General features: G+C 44.9%; 1 protein-coding gene across 1 annotated transcript; it reads right to left on the reverse strand.

The window, feature by feature from the left end:
* Positions 1-1,423: 1,423 nt before the first annotated feature.
* On the reverse strand, positions 1,424-19,248 carry wscd1b (WSC domain containing 1b). The gene is given in 9 exon segments (XM_070917775.1): positions 1,424-1,776; positions 8,102-8,302; positions 8,409-8,573; positions 9,139-9,328; positions 9,938-10,059; positions 11,806-11,990; positions 13,058-13,172; positions 18,818-19,208; positions 19,210-19,248. Coding segments are annotated over 9 exon segments (1,761 nt in total).
* Positions 19,249-19,525: the final 277 nt, after the last annotated feature.

A 19,525-nucleotide genomic window follows, 5' to 3' on the forward strand; every position in this document is an offset into this window, starting at 1 on the left:
ATATCCAGGGATCATTGGATTTTGGTGTGACATTCAATCTTTTGTACGTGTAGCTCAGGAAGGACTTACTTGTGGCTCGTAGCTGGAACCTCGCCTCGCCCCTGTCACAGTGGGTGGACACAAAATCATGAAACCTGTGCAGCCAAATGTAACCGCCCTGGAATGAATCCCTTTTGTGAAACTTTAAATGTTTCTGTTTTGTTGACACTGTGCTAGAGAGGTGTTCATTTACCTGCATGGTAAATTGTAAGACCAGAGTTTATGCCGTTTTCTTGGAATTCATCATATTCAAGTGTCCTTGGTGTTTTGTAATAAAATCGGATACAATAAAACGGTCTCAACCAAAATTTTCAAAAAGGAAGCTTTTGTTGCCGACTCCTGCACCTGAGTCGCATTAGTTTGTTCGAGTGTTCATACAGTGACAGTGACAAATACAGTTCCCTCAAACACAGCAAAGGTTATTGCTGGATTCCTGAGGTCTGATCACAACATTACAGATTAAGAAAAAAAAAAAAATATATATATATATATACATATATCAGATGGAGGTGTGCATGCCTCATTCTAAACTGTTATAGCTTGTTGTAGCGCAGTGTCTGCAATTCAGCCACCGGGTGTCCCTTTTCTTCCGATCAGAAATAATAAAAGTGGTCGATCTGCACATCTCTGATATCTGAACAACGGAGACCAGAGTTCTTTTGCTCGGATTTGTACAGTGAGCATGTTTTGCTTTTGGCCTCTGTTTGTGGGTGCAGGTGGAACCCTGGGTACGCAACCCTAACAGTTACATACTACATGATGCACAAACCTGTTGTCGGTCCATTAAAGCGAAAGTGATGCGAGTGTAAACAACTGAATGCATTTAATGAAATAAAGTACTCATTTACAGTTTAAAGCATAAAGCCAACATAGCTAATGCTGCGGTAGTCACCTGTGTTAGTATGACTTTGTCGTTTTTATTAACATGGGTGGACGCTAAAAACACAACATATGTATTAAAGTGAAATAAAGAGCCACAGAAAACCCTCCTCAGCCAAAATGAGTCCATCCTGGACTTACACACTCACATTTGTGCAGTCGGGCACTTTGCTAGATAATCCCGACTCTGCAGGCCAACAAATCATGTCAAATCCTTTCTGAGTATTCGTCATGTTTGTGGCTCTCAGAGAGGCAGTCCCTGCCCCGAGGCTTTCATCACTGTTCACCATTGGATTTCACAATGAATTGTCATGTTTTCTCCAGTGACCTCCAGTGTGCTTCCATGACTCTTCAGCCATTCACAGCGCGTCTGGCTTATCAAAGAGTCAGGTGGTCCACTTACATCAGCCAGTGTGTGCCTGTTCCCCACAGAGCACTTGGTGAATAACTTCATTCTCGCAAACCGCATCATTTAAAGGACTACGCGTCTGACCTTTTCAGATCATCATCTGGGGAGGTACTCCTGTGGAAGTCTGCTAAAGTTCCTGCTCTGCAGTGCCTGATCAACACTTTGAATGAAGGGGTCAATCATCTGTCTCATGTCGGGAGTGAATGGGTCAAAGGAGGGCTGCTGGGCCCCGGAGCGTCTGAAATGCCCATCCTGGTTGCTCTGCGCACAAAGCAGCCTCTCCTCAGTCATGGTGACGTTGAGAAAGGCCGTGATGAGACGGAGCTGAGGGAGAAGAGCCCTCTGCAGCTCCTCGTAATGCACCACCAGCAGGCGGCGTCCAAACTTCAGCCAGCTCAGAGCGTGGGACGCCCACCAGGGGGCGTAGCTGGAGACAAATTCTGGCCATTCTGCAGGGGAAAGAGCACAGTCATTGAGACGACAGCTAGTTTCATCAAGCATTATGAGATATGTCAATATAACTCTTAGATCTTGTGCTAACTATTAGTGACAGAATTCCCTCTGCTGTATGTGTGGCATGTACGGGGAACCAAAATTTCCTTTTTCAGTTCAAGAGGTTGATTTTAGAGCAAAATTCAAATCTGGATTTGACACAACTCAGTCAAATCCAAACACACAGACAAAATCCACATATTCACAGATTCAGTGCGAGTTGCTCTTTCAGTAGATATCATTATCTACTGTCCACCTAGAAATCATAGAAATAAAACGCTCCTTATAACTCCAGAGCAGAGTTTTCCTCAGTATGAAATGAATCCAGTGATGGTTGTCTGTACATCCAAACAGGAACTGCTAATAGCCGATTTTAATGGTGCCAATTTGCCAAAATGTAAACAAATACAAGGTAATAAAAACTCCATGTAAGTATTATAAATCCTGTTCACATCCCCCAAAGCATGATGGACGATGATAATCAGTTTTTTTTTCGTGTTATCAATATGATGTTTTTATCAAAGACAAAAACAGTACTTGAGACACATACAGAACAAAACACAGTCACTGAAGGGTTTAGGGAGTGAGAGATGTCAAGGTGGAGACACAACCAGCCCCAATCCTGCTGCAAATAGGACATGTTTGCAGTGCCTCCAGCCTGGCACCCTCACAAAAAGAGTGCAGAGTAATACCCTTTACATCAGAACAAATCGTCAGCCGGCTCATACCCAGCGGCCGACAAAATATTCAGAGATGACCTGGTTAGAGTCCATGTGTCTGCGAGACCGCTATTCAGCTCTTGTGGAGGTACTTGTGCCATTGATATCAAGTCCAGATAATCTTTAAGCCGGGTCGAAAGTATTTGGTTTTTTTCTCCGTTTCCACTAAATGAGTATGGTCCTCTTTACTGATTCTGGACCAAGAAGTCGCATCACCTGAGAGCAATGCAACCTTTAAGTTACATTTTTAACTGTATATACTGACAGAAGCCCCAACTACCTGCTTCATATTGTTCTCTATATATCCATGACAGTGGATATTTACCATTATAGGCTAAATCAACATCCAAGAATACCCAAACTACCCCCATTTCTGGGCATGGTGCTTTCATTAGACGTATAGTGTGTTTTTTGTCTTTCCATAAAGACATTGTAAATAATGTGTTCAGAGAAACTTAAAGAGGAATAGCAGAAATAAGAAAAGATAATATGGGGAATACATTGATTTAAATAACTTCTACCCCCCCCCCCCCCCCCCCCCCCATAATGATAGAGGCAAATGTATCCGTCTCTCGAGGTCTTCCGTAGGACCATCTTCTTCAGCTTAGGACCACTGAACTCATACATTTTGTCAATTGGAGATTTGATTAGAATACCTAACCTAAATATGTCATCCCTTGTGTTTTCTATACGATGGGGGTAGAAGCTCGTGATTAGGCATTGCAAGATGGTTAAACACGATGGCTTCACTCTTTGACCAATTAACCTTGAGAGTTAAAGTCATTAATGAGCTTCAAAAGGTGTGGAAAAGATAGATAGTGTCAGCAGAGTCATCAGCCAATCTTTATGATTGCCTTTAAAATCCTAACCATAAAGACGGACGCCAGTCATGCTCTGATGATCTCCAATAGCGCAGGCTAATGCTCCAAGTGCTAACGTAAATATGAGACATCCCTGTCTAGTAGATCGAAACAGTAGAAAAGGAGGTGACAATATACTGTTGGTTTCACAGTAACGTGCACCTTAACCACACTAACCTTAACCCACTGTATACACAGTGTGCCAATGCTGGTATGTGATTTAAAGACGAAACCACTCTACAAGACGTGTTGAGAATTATTCATCTGCAAACGGCCCTTGCCTGGTTTTGGCCACAGAGAAATCACAGCGGAACTCATGCTGTGCGACATTGACTGACTGACAAAAATGTCATTATATAGTGAGGAAGAAAACATTCATAAAACTCAATACTGTAGCTGCCCTCCCCTGGTGCCTTGATCTGACTTTGGCGCACCTAAAATATTCTAAAAAAATATTCTTTCTCTCAGAATATATTGAAAAAGTCATCAACTTCTGTCGAGCTGTGTTCACATTCAGACTCATAGTTATGAATAATATTTTTTTTAAATGTGAAATGTGTTAGATTAGGTTCAAATATTAGAGAACCCTTGTCATCATGAATGGCAGGAATTGAGGACTTCCTCTACATTTGTTTCAGTCTCGGGGGTTTTCCTGCTTTATCACCCCTCTACAAATATCTTTGCCGAAGTCTGTAGCGTAGTGAGTAGTACCAAGCTCTTCAGTTCAGCCATCAAAGCGTGTTTTCTTGCACATCTCTCCCTGCTCTTGGCTGTAGCATAGCTGATAATCCAGCCCCGACATGTAACTTTAACCCTCCCACACCACCTGAATAGATGAAGCAATTCAAACGTCCAACAAGAAGTCTGATATTTTGTCGTGTAACAATGATATAAACTTCTCATCAACAAAGTATTATGAAACTTCTAGAAAACGGGGAGAATGTTATAGAAACGGGATCAGAGTCAGATATTAATATATTGTGAATATCAGAAATGATAAGGTACAAAAGCAAATAATCTATCCTGGTATGGGAGTTATGACCTTTAGAATCAAAAGTGTATTCCAGAGATAAAGAATTGACACCCAACGCCCACCCAAATGTCTGACAAATTTGAGAAAATGTTGGGTTTCACAAACGCTGCAGACAGAGCAGTATCTGTAGGAAAAGGTTCCCTCCAGTAAACCTGGGTATGGTTGAAAAAAAACAACAACAAAAGAAAACAAAGGGAGGGTCTATCCCTCTCCTGTCCATGACCCAACAGAGACCAGGTAAAGGCAACTGTGGACACCACATGACCAGAACTATAACCTAAACTGGCCTATCAAGAAATGAAATAAAATGAATAGTTCCTTCAAGCACGTCCAGACATCAAGAAAAACAGCCAACTAGACGATTATCAGGGCAGAGATGCGACAGTTACTTTTGCAACTGGAAAGCAATCAAAGATAATTTGACCCAAAAACGTATCCAATACACGTTATCCAAATGCAGGGCAGCACAGGTGTCTTCAGATATATTTGGTTCCCTCCACCCTAACAATGTGGGGGTAGTTAGACACAGGCTGCTCAGAGCTTCGTCTTTATATCCCCAGATTTCGCACGCCTTTGCTGTATTGCCACCGGGAGAATCCTGGTAGACGTTAAAAGGTTTGCCTCTCCAAGGCAGGTTCTTCTAATCGTGAGCTGCTCTCAACAACAGCGGCAGGTCAGTCAGTCCGTCTCAGCAGACGAACACTATCTGGCCTCAGAGGTTCGGACGGATTCCTGTGATATCAGTCCAGTTCGGGCACAGGTCGGCCTCGCGCAGGTCCAGGGCGTAATGTAGGATCCCAGCCAACTCTTTAACAGCTGGCAGCTGTTAACTGTTAGATCCTTTTAATGTTAGATACTTTAATAGTGCTTCGTGCTGATCTTCTATAACCCCAATGCATTCCACTGCATTGAACACTCTATTCGGCACTGCCCTTGTTTCCTCCTTAAGATCTTTTATGCAGTTATTTAGATCATCAAACTTGCCTCTAACCTGATCCAGGAGATCTTGGGCACTGGAAAGGCGGTTGGTTTGGCAGTAGCATGCAGACGCTGCTCAATTTCCTCACTTCCTCGTTCCACGATCCCACATAAAGTGCCTGGTCTGTGGATGCTGATGAGCCTGACACACCATTCAGTCTGTCGTCGCATAGCTTCATTAGTAATAACTTTTAATATAACTTTCTGAAGTATTTAATGAACTAGACGGCACGTTTTCTCTTTTGTTCTCTACACCATCACAGCTCATTTCTGCACGATGTTTACATTTTTCCATTACTCACTGCTATGTGGCACGTTTCGCTGTTCTAATTGGTTGTAGGTCCATCCAATTGTGTCCAGAGGCATTTCGGTCTGCGCCTGTTGATAATGGCCCTTGGAAATTGAAAATGAACAGAGAGGACGCCAGGCTAAGTCTCTCCCAGACTCTGCCCCACCGGGCTGCTCTTTCAGTGGTGAACCGCCAGCTGATGCCCTTTCCTGAGAGGAACTGTGGATCTTTGACGGTCTTCCGTAGCTTCCTTGAATCTCTGGCATTATCTGAGTAAATCGCCTTGCACAATCCTCTTCTTTTCAAGGCTAACAGGACGCCCTCAGGGGATTGATCAGAGATCAGCAAAGTGTATTGCTCTCGTATTGTTCTCTGAGCCAACTGGCACAGAAAGTTCACCTCTCCTCTTCATCTCCTTCTGTATATGATCACCAGGAACCTTCATCACGCCTGTGCACACGTGAGGGGTCACAACTGCCTCTGTTTTTAATAATCTGACGTTTATCTGCAAGTGCACCGGACTACCTTTCTACCTGCGGGGCCTGCCACCCATGCCTTGGCAGTTTGTGGCAGCAGTGTCCTCGGTGTCCGGCTTCATCCTCTCTGAGGGGGGAATTACTGAGGAAATGTGGAAACCGTAGGTGGGTGTACCTCATTTTCCTCACAAATGGCTATGTGATGCCTGCCTCCACATGTTGCACATGGCACGCCCTTTATCCTGCAAGAAGCTGCAATATGTTTAGGTCCTAGGCATGCAAGGCACGTGTTCTGTGCTCAGCACTGTCACAGAACAGTAATATTTGATGTCTTCTTCGCTGGATATGATTTGCTACATGGCTTATGAGCAGACTGGCTCTTTCTCTAATTGTACTATCTCATCATTTGCGCAGCCCTCTCTCTCTCTCTCTCTCTCTCTCTACTCTGAACCTCCTTTCACAGGAACTTAAGAACATCAGGCACCTTCCATTTGTCATCATCTCCCCTCTCACGGCTAATAATCAAGAGCCACGTCTTCTGGCATCATCTGTGGCAGCATTGGACACAGCATGCTTTCGTATGTGTCCGACACCACTCCCAGCGCCTCTAGGCTCCTGATCGGAATTTCACATTCATCATAAAGCTGCCTCAGTGCACTAACGCGGGATGATTTCTTCACAGGAGTGAGATTCAGTGGCTTTGACATGTGTGCATTTACAATGAGATCCTTCCCTCCAAATCTGTTTTTGGACCACAGCATCATAATTCCTGTCTGTTAGGGTGAGTCCTGCTACTGGCTGGCCCTGTCAGGTTAGCTCTCAGATAGAAGTGTCTCTCTCTTGCAAAGGGCATAATTGCAATCAATAGCAGTCTCATACTGGGCTCCAAAATTCCTGCCACAAACTTACATCTCAACTCGAGTTCCTCAATCATCAACTTTGGCAACTTAACTGACGGACTGCTGCGACGAGATCAAGCAGAATTTGCGCTGGCGTCACTTAGACGAACAGGCAGGGGGCTGACGGTTACTCGCGGCCTCGTGTGCCCCGAGTATTCGGTGAGCTCGCGTTCACACGAGCTGCCCTCCTTTTCTGACAACTCAGCCAGCATCTCTCGCACATGGCTAACATCTGGATCTTTCTTTATTAAATTTAACATCAGTCTAATTCAGGAGTCTCGAGGTGGAACTCCATATTGTCCAATGTTTTCAGTTGCGCTTCAGTCTTATTGATCTTCGTCATCGGCCACATACAGAAAAATACTCATGCAAGCAGGGATGGGTGGGTGTTGGGGGGCCCACAGAGTCGCACCTTGAAAACCCCTGATCCATAGTAACTGGGACACCGCCGAAAGACAAATCCTTGTTTAATATTTTCAATATAATTTTTAAATGCCATGAACACCGCAAATTAAATTCTCTTCACTTCCATTGTAATTTGGCGGAGGCAGAAATCTCAAAACCTGGACAAATGAACCCAAATCTACCTGCCTGGTGAGATACCACTGCTGATGTGGGTGAGCCGGCTCTTTGCACATGCTTTTGTTATTACAGATGGCAGCATGTCGCTTTTTGTGTTTGCACGGCTTCAGCGAATGACGTGTCAGATTTTCTGTGTGGCATTGAACGGATGGGTCAAGTGCCATTCAAGTGGACTATTATTACTCACAATACAGAACACTTCTCAGTTGCTGTTCGTCATGAAAGCTGCATTCTTCCCCTGTTTGTGAACGACTCAATAGAGGAGCTTTCGGAGAGTACATCTACAATATATTACTTATATGAAAGCATAACTGCTTCACGGTGTATTCATAGTCACAGCCACAGAATGCCCACTGGTCTACTGTTACTATGACATCAACAGCAGGACATTCTGCAGCAGAGCCATAAAGCACTCGACTATTATGTCTTGGATTGGACTGTATTACCTTTGCTTCTCCACTGCACATCTGTGGCGTGTCCTAAATGTCCGGCACACTTGCGGTTGAATTCAGCCATGAGGGAGCGGTAAGGGTTTCGAATCAGCAGGATGGCAGAATCGAACATCTCAATCTCTTTCTGACCACTCTCGTGGGTCTTTACGCAGATGCTGCGGCCACTCTTCCAGTAGTCCTTCTCTCCTTTGAAACCTGGTGCCAATGAATAAATGCATGAATAATGGTCAGCTGCGAGGCAATATTTCGCCGAGCACTCACTCAAACGTTTGTTTGAACAGCGGTGAGGTGCCCTCCCCACCTCTGTTGTACAGCGTGCCGTCGAAATAGAAGCTGCCAGTGTAGTAGCCGGTCACAAGCTCGATCAGGTGCCGTACCCAGGTGTTGCCTGCACCAGGAAAACTAGAAAGAGCCACCAGGGAGCTGGATCTCTGAGGCAGAAACATCCTCTCTTTGCACCTGGAGTCTAGAAGGACAGAGCTTTTGTTGTCACTTTTAGTGAAGCAGAAATGCACCAGATCAGAACATATCAGAAAGTATGGAGGCAGAGAGCCCAAAACGCATTCATTTTCAGAACAAAAGTGACACAGTCATATGACACACAAGTCATATGTGACACAAATTGCAAAATGGTCGCAAGATTGAAACAATGGATCAGAGTTGAGACTTCAGGTCTGATCTACGGTTGAGATGAACACTGCTTTCAAGAGCAATTTCCTCCTCAATCATACGCTAAGTGTTCTTTCCCCCCAAGGAAATGACACAATATTCATGGCCAGTGTCAGGGAAGAGACTAGTTTTATCAGAGGTTATTTTTACAGGCCATTTTACTGGAGGAAAGAGCGGCCGGAGCTCTAACTGCTGCGCGTGATCCGTAAAAATCACTGACATGGCAGAATGGGACGGGATTAAAATACAGACACGCTCTGGTAATTATTACATTGTCCCATCTCCCTCAGTAGAACCAATCAGAATGAGCCTGTCACAGACAAATGATTGACGGGGTTGCATCTGTACAACAAATATCATACCAAGCACCGGTGTGTGATACACCTGGTAGTGGTCGTGCTCAGCGGGTGCTGTGGGTGCGGAGGTGCTGGTGCGGTTCAGACCAGTGCTCCCCACACACTGCTGCTTGTCAGACTGCTGGTTGAGACTGAAGAGAGAGGATGTCCACGTACAGAAACAGTGGGGCTTCTTGAACACAGCCAGCGGGAGCTCCTGCAAACCAAAAGCACAAATGTTCCTAGTGTTTTTCTTTGGCTCATCATACTTATTTTTCCTCTCCAAAGACGTTCTACCCAAGGCTGGTGTGTCGACGAAAAGCCTGCGTCACATCCCCACTCCACGCTTCCTTTTTGCTTCATTATCTTTTCACACTTTTCCAGTAACAGAAGGTCAAAATGCTCAATGTCAAAGCACGAGTACAGACACTGCGGTGAACATTTTAGAAGTTATGCATAATCACACATACATGCACACACACACACACACCACACTCTGACAATTAATCACAACGCAGTCACCGCCAAATGATGTGCAACATTTCTACCAGCCATTTCTGTTTTTCGGAGGAGACGCGGCTGCATCCAGTGAGATCTCGGTGCAGGATCCAGACTATCTACTCCTCATTAGAGGCGCGTTACGCCTTAAATGTTCAGCAAAATCCAAGGAGCTCTGCGCTCCCACATGTGATCTCCTGGGAGTGGAAACCGTTCTCTGAGCTATGGATTCTCCTCTCCTGGAAGTGGAGAACTGCGGGCACTATACAGAGAGCTGTGCGCAATAAATTGATCATCAGGTCCGTAATTTCAAGAAACGAATTCAAACCTTATCTGTGCAGGTCTCGATGCAGGACTGTGTGGTTAGGTTGGGCTGAAAGGAGTAGATGGGGAAGGTGCTGATGGTGCTTTTCGGCAACTTGAAGCAACCACGGTAGTGAACATTTCTGACTGGAAAAAGAAGAATACACATGCAAAAACAGTTGCACACTCGTGGCAGGATAACAAAAAAAATGAATCTGGTAGGATTCACCTGCATTAACCAGCAATAGGAAGTATTTTCATTTATTCACTGACAAGGGCAAATACCTGAGAAATAAATGTTCAGAATCGGGGTCGAATTTGAATTACCAATAAATCCAATGTATTTCTGCCCTAATCACATCCATTTACTTAACTGAATTCTGGTGTATAATGTATTCACAATTCAGCTGCAGATCTCCTGAGACACCGAGCATTTCGATCATGAATATTAATACCGTATAATGTATATGGCATAAACTCCTTATATAATATATTTGACCTTGCCAGCAACACTAATGTGGTGCATATCTTTAAAGAACGGAGAAATGTTGATCAATATTGTTGAATTTTCCACGTAGCTGTTATTGTGTTTTAGATTATAAAGGCCAATACACAGTTCTGACTGTGGAGTCACAAGAGTTGTACTGACATGCTGTGCGTCTTATATTTCTTGTTCTTCAAACTGAAATGTACAGTAGCTCAAATCATTGTGCATCACAAGCTGTCTGTGACACGCCCCGTGCAAAAAAAGGGTAGACATGCAGAATATACACACTCTATAAACTCCTCAGTTTTCGTGAACTTGCACTATTTTATGTAAAATCACTCAGATGCTAAAATTATTTTACATTATGAACATTTTCTCATAAAAAAAAACAAAAAACAGGACACAAATAGGAACAAGTAGTCCATTTGCTGGGCAATATTTTCAGCCACGGATAAATACACATTTAGTGCTCTGGTGCTGTGGAGGCTGCAGCACCCTGGGGTGTTTTGTACAGCATCATCTAACCATGTTAAATATGCACTCACAGCACAGTTGAGTCTGGCGACGACAACTTATGGTTGCCGTAGCATTGCAACGCGCTTTTTTTTCCGACACACGAGTTTGCCACGTGCACATCACACAGATATGTGGATAGATCGCGACTGTCAGAGCAGTGATGCAAAGCTTTGTTTCCTTTCCTCATCACACTCTGAGCCTCGCAGGGGGACTTAGCTGTCCCACAGCAGAACGAAAGAAATGCACTCAACCAACTAGCAAACTTGTGCGTGAGTGATTTGAGAATTTGCCTGTATTTTTCTCAGTCGCTTCCTACTGATGTCAGCTCATATGTGTCACATATCTTACATCAAACTGAAAACACTGTGTGCGTTTTCCGAAACACATTTGTATGGGGTTGTCATAGGAAAAGACAGAAAACTAAATAACCCACAAAGTGCTTCGTATGAAAGCAAAGTATTATAACATTCCCAGTATAACAGGATAAATACATTAAAACACTCACTATGTCCACGTTCATGGTACATTGGTTCATGTACGTTCATGGTAGTTTTGGAGCTGAGAGGAGTAAGCTATATAAGGCTTGGGAAGGAGCATTAACACTGGTTGTGGTTTGGTTTCAGCCAGACTCATCGTTGTTGTGTGTGTGTGTGTGTGTGTGTGTGTGTGTGTGTGTGTGTGTGTGTGTGTGTGTGTAGGTGTGTGAGGGGTGCAGTTTCTACTGACATCGCATTCTGCTGACTGGTTCTTCTCGACTTTGAGAACTGAAGTTTAAAAAGTTCAGTTGTGTCTTCACTCGTCTGTGAAGTCGCCCACAGAGCAGCTCGGGCGGCAGAGAATAAATAGCAAACAGTCGTCCCCCCCTTCTCCCCTGAGGGAAGTCAACTCACATTTTCTGTGACCTGGCAGCTGCTCCTCCACCTTGTAAATGGAGAGTCGGCCCACGCCGCCACAGGGAGACCCCCTCTCACCCCGACACACCAGACTACAATCCTCCTCAGGAGCCCGCAGGCTACTGATCCGGTTCCCGCAGTGGCATTCGGCACCATACTCCAGACCTGCAAACTGGTACCCACTAGCCACACACACACACACACACACACAGATAGACACACAGTTATTGCCCTAGCCAAGGGCAATCCATAACCTCCAGCTATTGCCCTCAGGCTAAGCCATCCCACAGGACATTAGTTAACATTTCAAACTTATCATTTAACTCAAACTTCCCAGCATTAAATCTACAGTACGCTCCGTCCCCTGTGATATTTATCAGTGCTTCTCCTCCTGCACTCATCGGACTGTCTAATGCCTTCTTCTAGCTGAGCTGCAGTCACCTCTGATCTGTACTTTACATATCAAGGCTGTTGTGACTCATCCTCCCTCTTTATCCTCCCTCCTTGGGACAGACAGAGACCTCATCAAAATTGACCTTTTCATATATGTCCTTTTGAAGCTTCCTCATAAATTGCCTTGACTTTTTACTTTTACTCATCGCGGTAATTGGCCCGCTCAGGTAACGAGCACGACTGCTTTCCATGTGGATGGGGGATGGGGGGGGGATGGGGGGGGGGTGGAGAGACGGGGGTGGCGGGGGCTCAGTGGGCTTGAGATGTGAGCATCAACTCTCAGTCTGACTGCATCCGTCTGTCCTCTGCTGTTCTGTTTCAGCGCTGCTTCCTCGCTGCTAAGATATTAAAAGGAATAATTCAAGCGGGTCATTCCTTGAGTTTGCTTTGAAAAACCCACCTGCCTCCCCATGTTTTCTGGCAGTGCTGGACAGTCTCATTTGAATGTCGCAAATTCAGCCGACCCAATCGGAGATTTTCACCCCACGGCCACAGGAACGCACACGTCTCACCTCCGACTTATTCAGCGACTGCTACAGTCAGCTCATTAAGCTTTCCAACGCATACACACCTCCCTCCTTCCTCCTCCTGCAACAGATCAAGCCTTCTGTCCTGCTCTTCACCCACCCCCACCCCCCACCCCCCACCCCCCATCTTTTACTGTCATCCAGCCACCTGGCTCTCCGCTGGCTCCACACACAGGAGGCATTCATGGAGGAGACTGAGATCCAAAGCATTTACTCAAACAGCAGGCCTTCTGTGGCCCCTTCGCAGGAGCCCGCCGCAAACGCATTACCTTTCCGAGCAGGTGTCTTGACACAGAGAACTGGTCATTTTGCGCAGGTCATAAAGCATGGTTCCTCCCAGGGCTCGATCGCTGGCATTGTGCAGAAAGCAACCCATGTAGGTTCCTGCATGTGTAAAAAAAAACAAAACAAAACAAATCCAGAGAGAAAACCATTCAGACTGAAGAAATTCCCTGTAAAGGCACTCGGCGAGTGCCCTCACAATTAGATTGGTTCCATGTGTTTAGATAATAATTCAGTTGTCAATTTCTCAAGTAAAACCACAACAATGTTTTGTTTCTAGCTTCTCAAATGTGAGGAACGTTCCCTTTCTTTTATTTGATTATAAACTATAAATGTCTTTGGGGTTGTTTGGATTTGGATTGTTAGCTGGACGAAATAAAGCAATCTGAAGGTCACCTGGGGCTCTGGGAAAGAGTAATGGAGCATTTTATTGTCTAAATGATTCATCAAATCAAATTAATTGACGCTTTAATCAATCCTGAAAATCAGTTGCAGCCCAATAACATGAATCACGCCAAAACACTGAACGTTGATTTTCAGAATGTCTTCAAGCTATAGATTCTGAGCATATTTACACAGAAAGAAAAGACAAATTTGAATACACTCTAGTGAATATACTAATAATTATATGAATTCTGAATGCCCTTTTTTTCCCCCTGTGTATTTGGACATAAACCAGACTTATTCTGTCTTTAGTCTGGCACTGGCAACGTCCTCTCACAGAGCCAAAGAAGCCTTTTGCGTCATCACTTACTCACAGTAATTATGCACACCAGCGTGCATTGTGAGCCATAATATCCAACTAATTTATAACATGACGAGGCCTAATTTATCATCCAATGTATATTATTCTCATGCCCACGTCACTGTGAGCCTATTTACTTACATTAGAATAAAAAATCACCCCCGTCGAGCGGCCTGTAGACGGCTGTAACGCATAATAGGCTACGACAGACCATTATGATGTGCTGACGAGATTAGGGCTTCGTAAAAAAAAACGTTACCCAAATTCGGTCTTTGATGTTTCCCTTGTCTTTGCCACATTGCTACATCAAACTCCGCTCAGCCGACACATAAACGTCTTCTTTATAAATACCAGTCTCTGTGCGGTGGGGAGCATATGCATTTCTTTTGTGTGCAGACTTCATTTACATCTCGCCCCTTGGGTCTGAGTCTGTTATATTTTTAGGTTATATGCTACATGTTGTCAGCAGGTACATGAAGTCTATCTTTCGGCGCATGTAGTGCATGCATATGACTCCTCAACATTGGCTTTTAGGCTTCAAAAACCCTGCCATGAATTTGTATTCGCAGATGTTTTAAAGCTTTCAAGGACACTGAGGATTCAGCTTATTATGTTTACTACCTGCATAAAAAAAAAAAAAAAAAGACTGACGCCAAATGGTCAAAGGGAGGATTTAAGAACTGTTGGAGGAGATACATGCGGCTAGGATTGAAGAGATGTGGCAGCAAGGTGCACAGACAAGATGGAAGCAAGCAATGAGCCGTGAAATCTTTGGCAGGCTAAGCATCACCATATCGAATTTGTGATTCAATCAGTCTGCGATGTCCTCTGAAGCCCGTCCAGCTTGTGGTGCCGGGGCGAGGCTGAGTCACCGGCCGCCTGTGCCTCAGGAGAGAAACGCTGGAGAACACCAGCAGCTGCTGCCTGAAAGCACTAAGAGACCGGGGCTGCCAAAGTCTGCGGCAGGAGGCATCTCAAGAGGCATCACCCAAGGTGAGCGCCCCCCCCACCACACCTCCCTCAGCCACCCAGCAGGGGCAGGTCATTGCTTTAATCAAAGTGAAGGAGAGGCCCCAGGCAGCTGCAGCTGAGGGTTAATGGTGGGAAGCAGCCCGAATTCCCAGACATGATAGAAATGACTGCACTTAGGCCTGACACTGTGTCGCTTTCTTAAACACTAAGACAGATGGCCGTGCTGGAGCTGAGTCCTCCCCACAGGATTGGACGGTGCAGGCTAATGACAGGACGGCCAAGTGTGAGGACGTGTGCTACTTCTACAGGGTAGCATGTGCGCTGTGTGTGTCCATTAAAGTGGGCTGAAGATGGTTCACATAGTCGGCCTGCTGGGTCTATAATATCCTCACAGATGTGACGAGAGTCATCGAAAACCTGCAGAGGGTCTCAGGACTCAGTAGGCTGACCCAGGCCGGGTTCAGAGAGGATCGTCGCAACGGGGTTTTTGATAGTGAAAAGCCCTAAATACCTAGCGACCACAAATAACTCCTGAACCCATTAGAAGATGTCTGTACAACCAAGTTGCAGCGAACCCCCCCCCCCTCACCCTAAAAGGATAACGTTTAATAATAATAATTAAGATAAGAGTAAAACATAAAGATTAGAAAAAAGAAATAAAAGGGATAAAATACCAAAGACAGAAAAAAATTACAAACATAAAAGTGTTGAAATGGGAAAGCTGTGTACAGCCCCAACAACCTGCGCTGTGACCGCACGGTAATAACTGAAGGCGGCTCAGTGTTAGTGTATCAACTCAGATCTTCTCTCGTGTGGACTTTGTCGGCTGGACGGTCAGAGGACAATATTTAGAGAGACCTCGGTGAGAAAATCAAACCCCGTTGTGAATCACGCCCTTGTGCACCTGCACTTCCTGATTAGCCAAAAGCTTGCAGGGCAATCAACACAAACCTCGTAAAAATCAAACATATCAACACAGACAGTGTCGCTCCTGCTGTGCAACACTCTGTAATAAGTCTTACTTCTGATCCATCTGCACATCTCCGGGCGTGTAAATACTTCTGATGTGTACTCTACATATCAAGGAATCTGTGACTCATCCCTGCCAGGCTCAAAGTTTCCAGCGGCAGACAAAAAGTGTTATGCATCTCTCACTTTTATTGCAAAATGTTTGAATAGGTAGGACTCCTGGATCTACGACTACCTGAAACTGAAAATGCACGTGCAAACCTTTCCACCCGCTTGTGTAATCTTATTACTGGTACTCTGAGCCAAAGTAGCGCGATTACAAGTGCAGGATATTGTGTGATGAAACTCTATTTTTGAATACTTTTCTTTCATTTCCTTATTTTCCAACCTTTTGGTAGTCCAGAGTAGAGCCATCAGCATATCCCAGTTATATAGGTAATAACATATGGCATGCATCAGCCAATTAATATAGTTATTATCAAATTATCAAATATAGTAATTGCACTTCAGAAATACTAAAGATGTGTATATGACAACTGAGCAACAGTGTTGCTATTACATAGTTTGTCCACCAGAGAGCCCTGACAAGTATATTTTACACTGTCTGTTCTTTCATAGCACGATTTAAGGGATCAAAAATATTTGTCTTTGTTATTTAGTTACGTTCAAAAAGGAGTTGTGGCCGATAATTCATGATCAGATTTTTAAAACTCTCAAATATCATATCGTTATCAACATCCTGTATCGGTCAGGCTCTAGTCCGGAGACTCCGCTGTAAGGCTTTGGAAAACAAGATGGTGTTGGACGGACAAGAGCTGTTTAATGACTGCAAACCTTGGCCGAACACCTGGTGATCGTGCTGATTTAACGCCTTATCATTTGTACTTGACTCAGAGTGAGCAGAAACATTTTACCAGTAATTGTCCACTCCGCCCCGCTGCCTTTGTTCTACTGAGTAAGAAAGTGCTAGTTAAACCACTTTGGTAAGACACATCAGAAATGATCTGTGTAACATTGCAGATAACAATTATTTCCGTAATTGATTCATCTGCATGCTTTGATTAACTGATTAGTCATTTTGTCAATTAAAAAGGGAAAATAGGAGAAAAGGCCTATCATAATTTCTCAGAGCCCAAGATGACATCTCCAAATATTTGTCTCCTAACTGTGGTGGTGTTATGGGCGTTCGTGGGAGCCAGACTATTTCCTGGCTGGGAGCAGTGACTTCCTGAAGTGACGATGAAGACTCTGGCACGTGCACTGAAGATTGAACAAACGAGACATAACGTGTTAAAGAGCTTTACAGGTGCTGGCAGGTGGATTTTTTAAACTTTGGACAGAGGCAGGCTAGCTGTGTCCCTCCGTTTCCACTCTTTATGCTAAGCTAAGCCAACAAGCTGCTGGCTGTGTGGCGTCATATTTTCTTGACAGATGTGGGAGTGGTGTTGATCTTCTCATCTAGCTCCAAGCAAGAAAGTGTATTTCTCAAAATGTCTATTGCTTTAGAACATTTATTATCGGAATAGTTCCCCGATTCCTTTTCTGTCAACTTAATCACCTAATTTTCTCAGCACAAATTGAAACTGATAAATGCACATGGTCATTGTTTATAGCTGTACTAGAGGTTTATGATTGATGTCACAAATAGCTGGCTTCTTCTCTGAAACCTTCAACCAGATCCTCTTCCAGGGCATGCGGTACAATAGACCTGGGTAATTCAATTCTGCGTCCTGGGTAATACTTTTTTTTTTTTCTAAAGGAACCTTTGCCAGATGGCTGTTGCTGAAACTGATCTCATGCCTGCCTCCAACATTTTTCATCTGTATTACCCTACTTAGTGACTGAGCGGTTATGTAGTGTCTGTTTAAAAAAAAAAAGGATTAAGAGCTCTTGTAGGATGCTTTTCAAGAATGAGCTGGAAGAACAAAATGCTCCACTGGAGGTAATTCCATTGTATTTATCATCTCAACAAAACGGCAAAGGCACTGACAGGCCCTGTTCAACAACAGAGTGAATCTCCAGGGGTATCTTTAAGGCTCCTTAACGGAGAGGGCCAGCAAGCAATCATAGAATTTTTATCTGCATAATGACTAATTTATTTCCTATAAACTTACTTTGGTTCCTGCCTGCCTTTAGCCTCTCTGGTTTTTAGAGGATCAGTGAGATGCGAAGCACCCACATGTAAAATGTCACATAAATGTATAATGAAGCTCTTCTAAATGTTCTACGGCCGTGATTATCTGTTCATAAATGTACAATGAAGCCTGTTGTTGGCGCGCTACTGCCGAAGCCCCCCGCGCAAGCGAGCCGCGTTGCCTCGGCTGCGGGTCACCTGAGCGAAAAAGGTAAATCACGAAATGGAAAATAAACGCGTGTCTTTGCTCCTTCATATATTATTCAGCAGGAAAACCACCGTCTCAGCCAACACGTATTCACGAGGATGTTTCAATCTCGCATATCCTCCCTTCCACTGCTCCGTTTCAGACAGCGTGATGGGGTTACACAGCTGAGAGCTTTTGCACTGACTATCTAATGATATCTGCTTTTGTTTAATGGCATTGGAGGCGCACAGCCTTGGCTACAGATACACAAGGTCAGTTAATGATTGGCAAAACCTGCGTTAGATGTTGCGATGAGGCCGCACAACCACAAGCAACAGCTGGTATCATATCTGCCCGGCAGCCATGTTGGAGAGTTTTGGAAAAGCACACAACTGTAGCAGCTGATCGAACTGGCACAACTCTACAGTCTCAACAGAACGTGTTGGGTTGGTTCCTCGCATAACTCTGGTCAGCTAATTAAAAGCAGTATTCAGCTGACTATCACTTTCATGTTGTTAACGCCTCACTGGCACACTAATGAATGTAAATAGGGCAGGCAGTGGCCAGTGGTCACACGTTCACATTAACACTGGTTGTTAAGTTACAGCTCTGAGTATTTAGGAGTAGAGACTGAAGACAGGACAGTGTCAACTCAATGTGACTCTTCAGACTGACTTTTAAGTTAAATTTGTCGGGTGTTTTCCACAGACAACAGCCGCCAGGTCTGCGTAGTTATTTACCTTTGTGTCTGCTGCTCCTGTGGAGAGAGACTTTCTGCTCCGGACTCTCTGGCAGCAGACTGTGAAACCAGCGGCGATGCAAGTGTTGGACCCCCAGGCTTTGGGAAGCGGGCCAGTGTCGCCCTGCCTTGGCTCCCCCTCCGGACATAGGCTGAACGGCGGCCCATCTGGAGCGTGCCCTCACGCCCAGGCCCGCGGTCCTGAGGGCGGTAGGGGGCGCTGCGAGGGACAGCAGGGGCGGCAGGCTGGCGAGGTTTGGCTGAGCCACTCTGACGCTGGAGCGCTGCAGGAGCAGGATGCTGCCCGCCATCAGATAGGCGATGCCCAGGCAGAGCAGCAGCATCTGGGCCCGCTTCAAGAGGCAGTGCAGTCTGTAGAGGGGCGCCACCATTCTGTCTACCGTCTCTCACCTCGGTGGAAGGCCATTTCATGGATTAGGGGCGAGAAGATCCGTAACCTACTTACAACTTCATAATCTGGGAAAGGCCTGCAGCATCTGGCAGTGTTGCAGTTATTGTGTCTTGGTCCTTCATCGCCACAGACCAACAGCAGCAGTGGAACAACGGACGTGTCACAACAGAGGGGGATTTAATATCCAAGGCTGCGGTCACTGGCTCCAGGATGATCCTTGGGGGAAAAGCTGAGGCACAAAAAAACAAAACAAAACCAGAAGACAACACAATCAGATGGATTGAAAGCACAAGTGTG

The sequence above is a fragment of the Enoplosus armatus genome, chromosome 13 (assembly GCF_043641665.1).
Source record: "Enoplosus armatus isolate fEnoArm2 chromosome 13, fEnoArm2.hap1, whole genome shotgun sequence".
Taxonomy (NCBI): Eukaryota; Metazoa; Chordata; class Actinopteri; order Centrarchiformes; family Enoplosidae; genus Enoplosus; species Enoplosus armatus.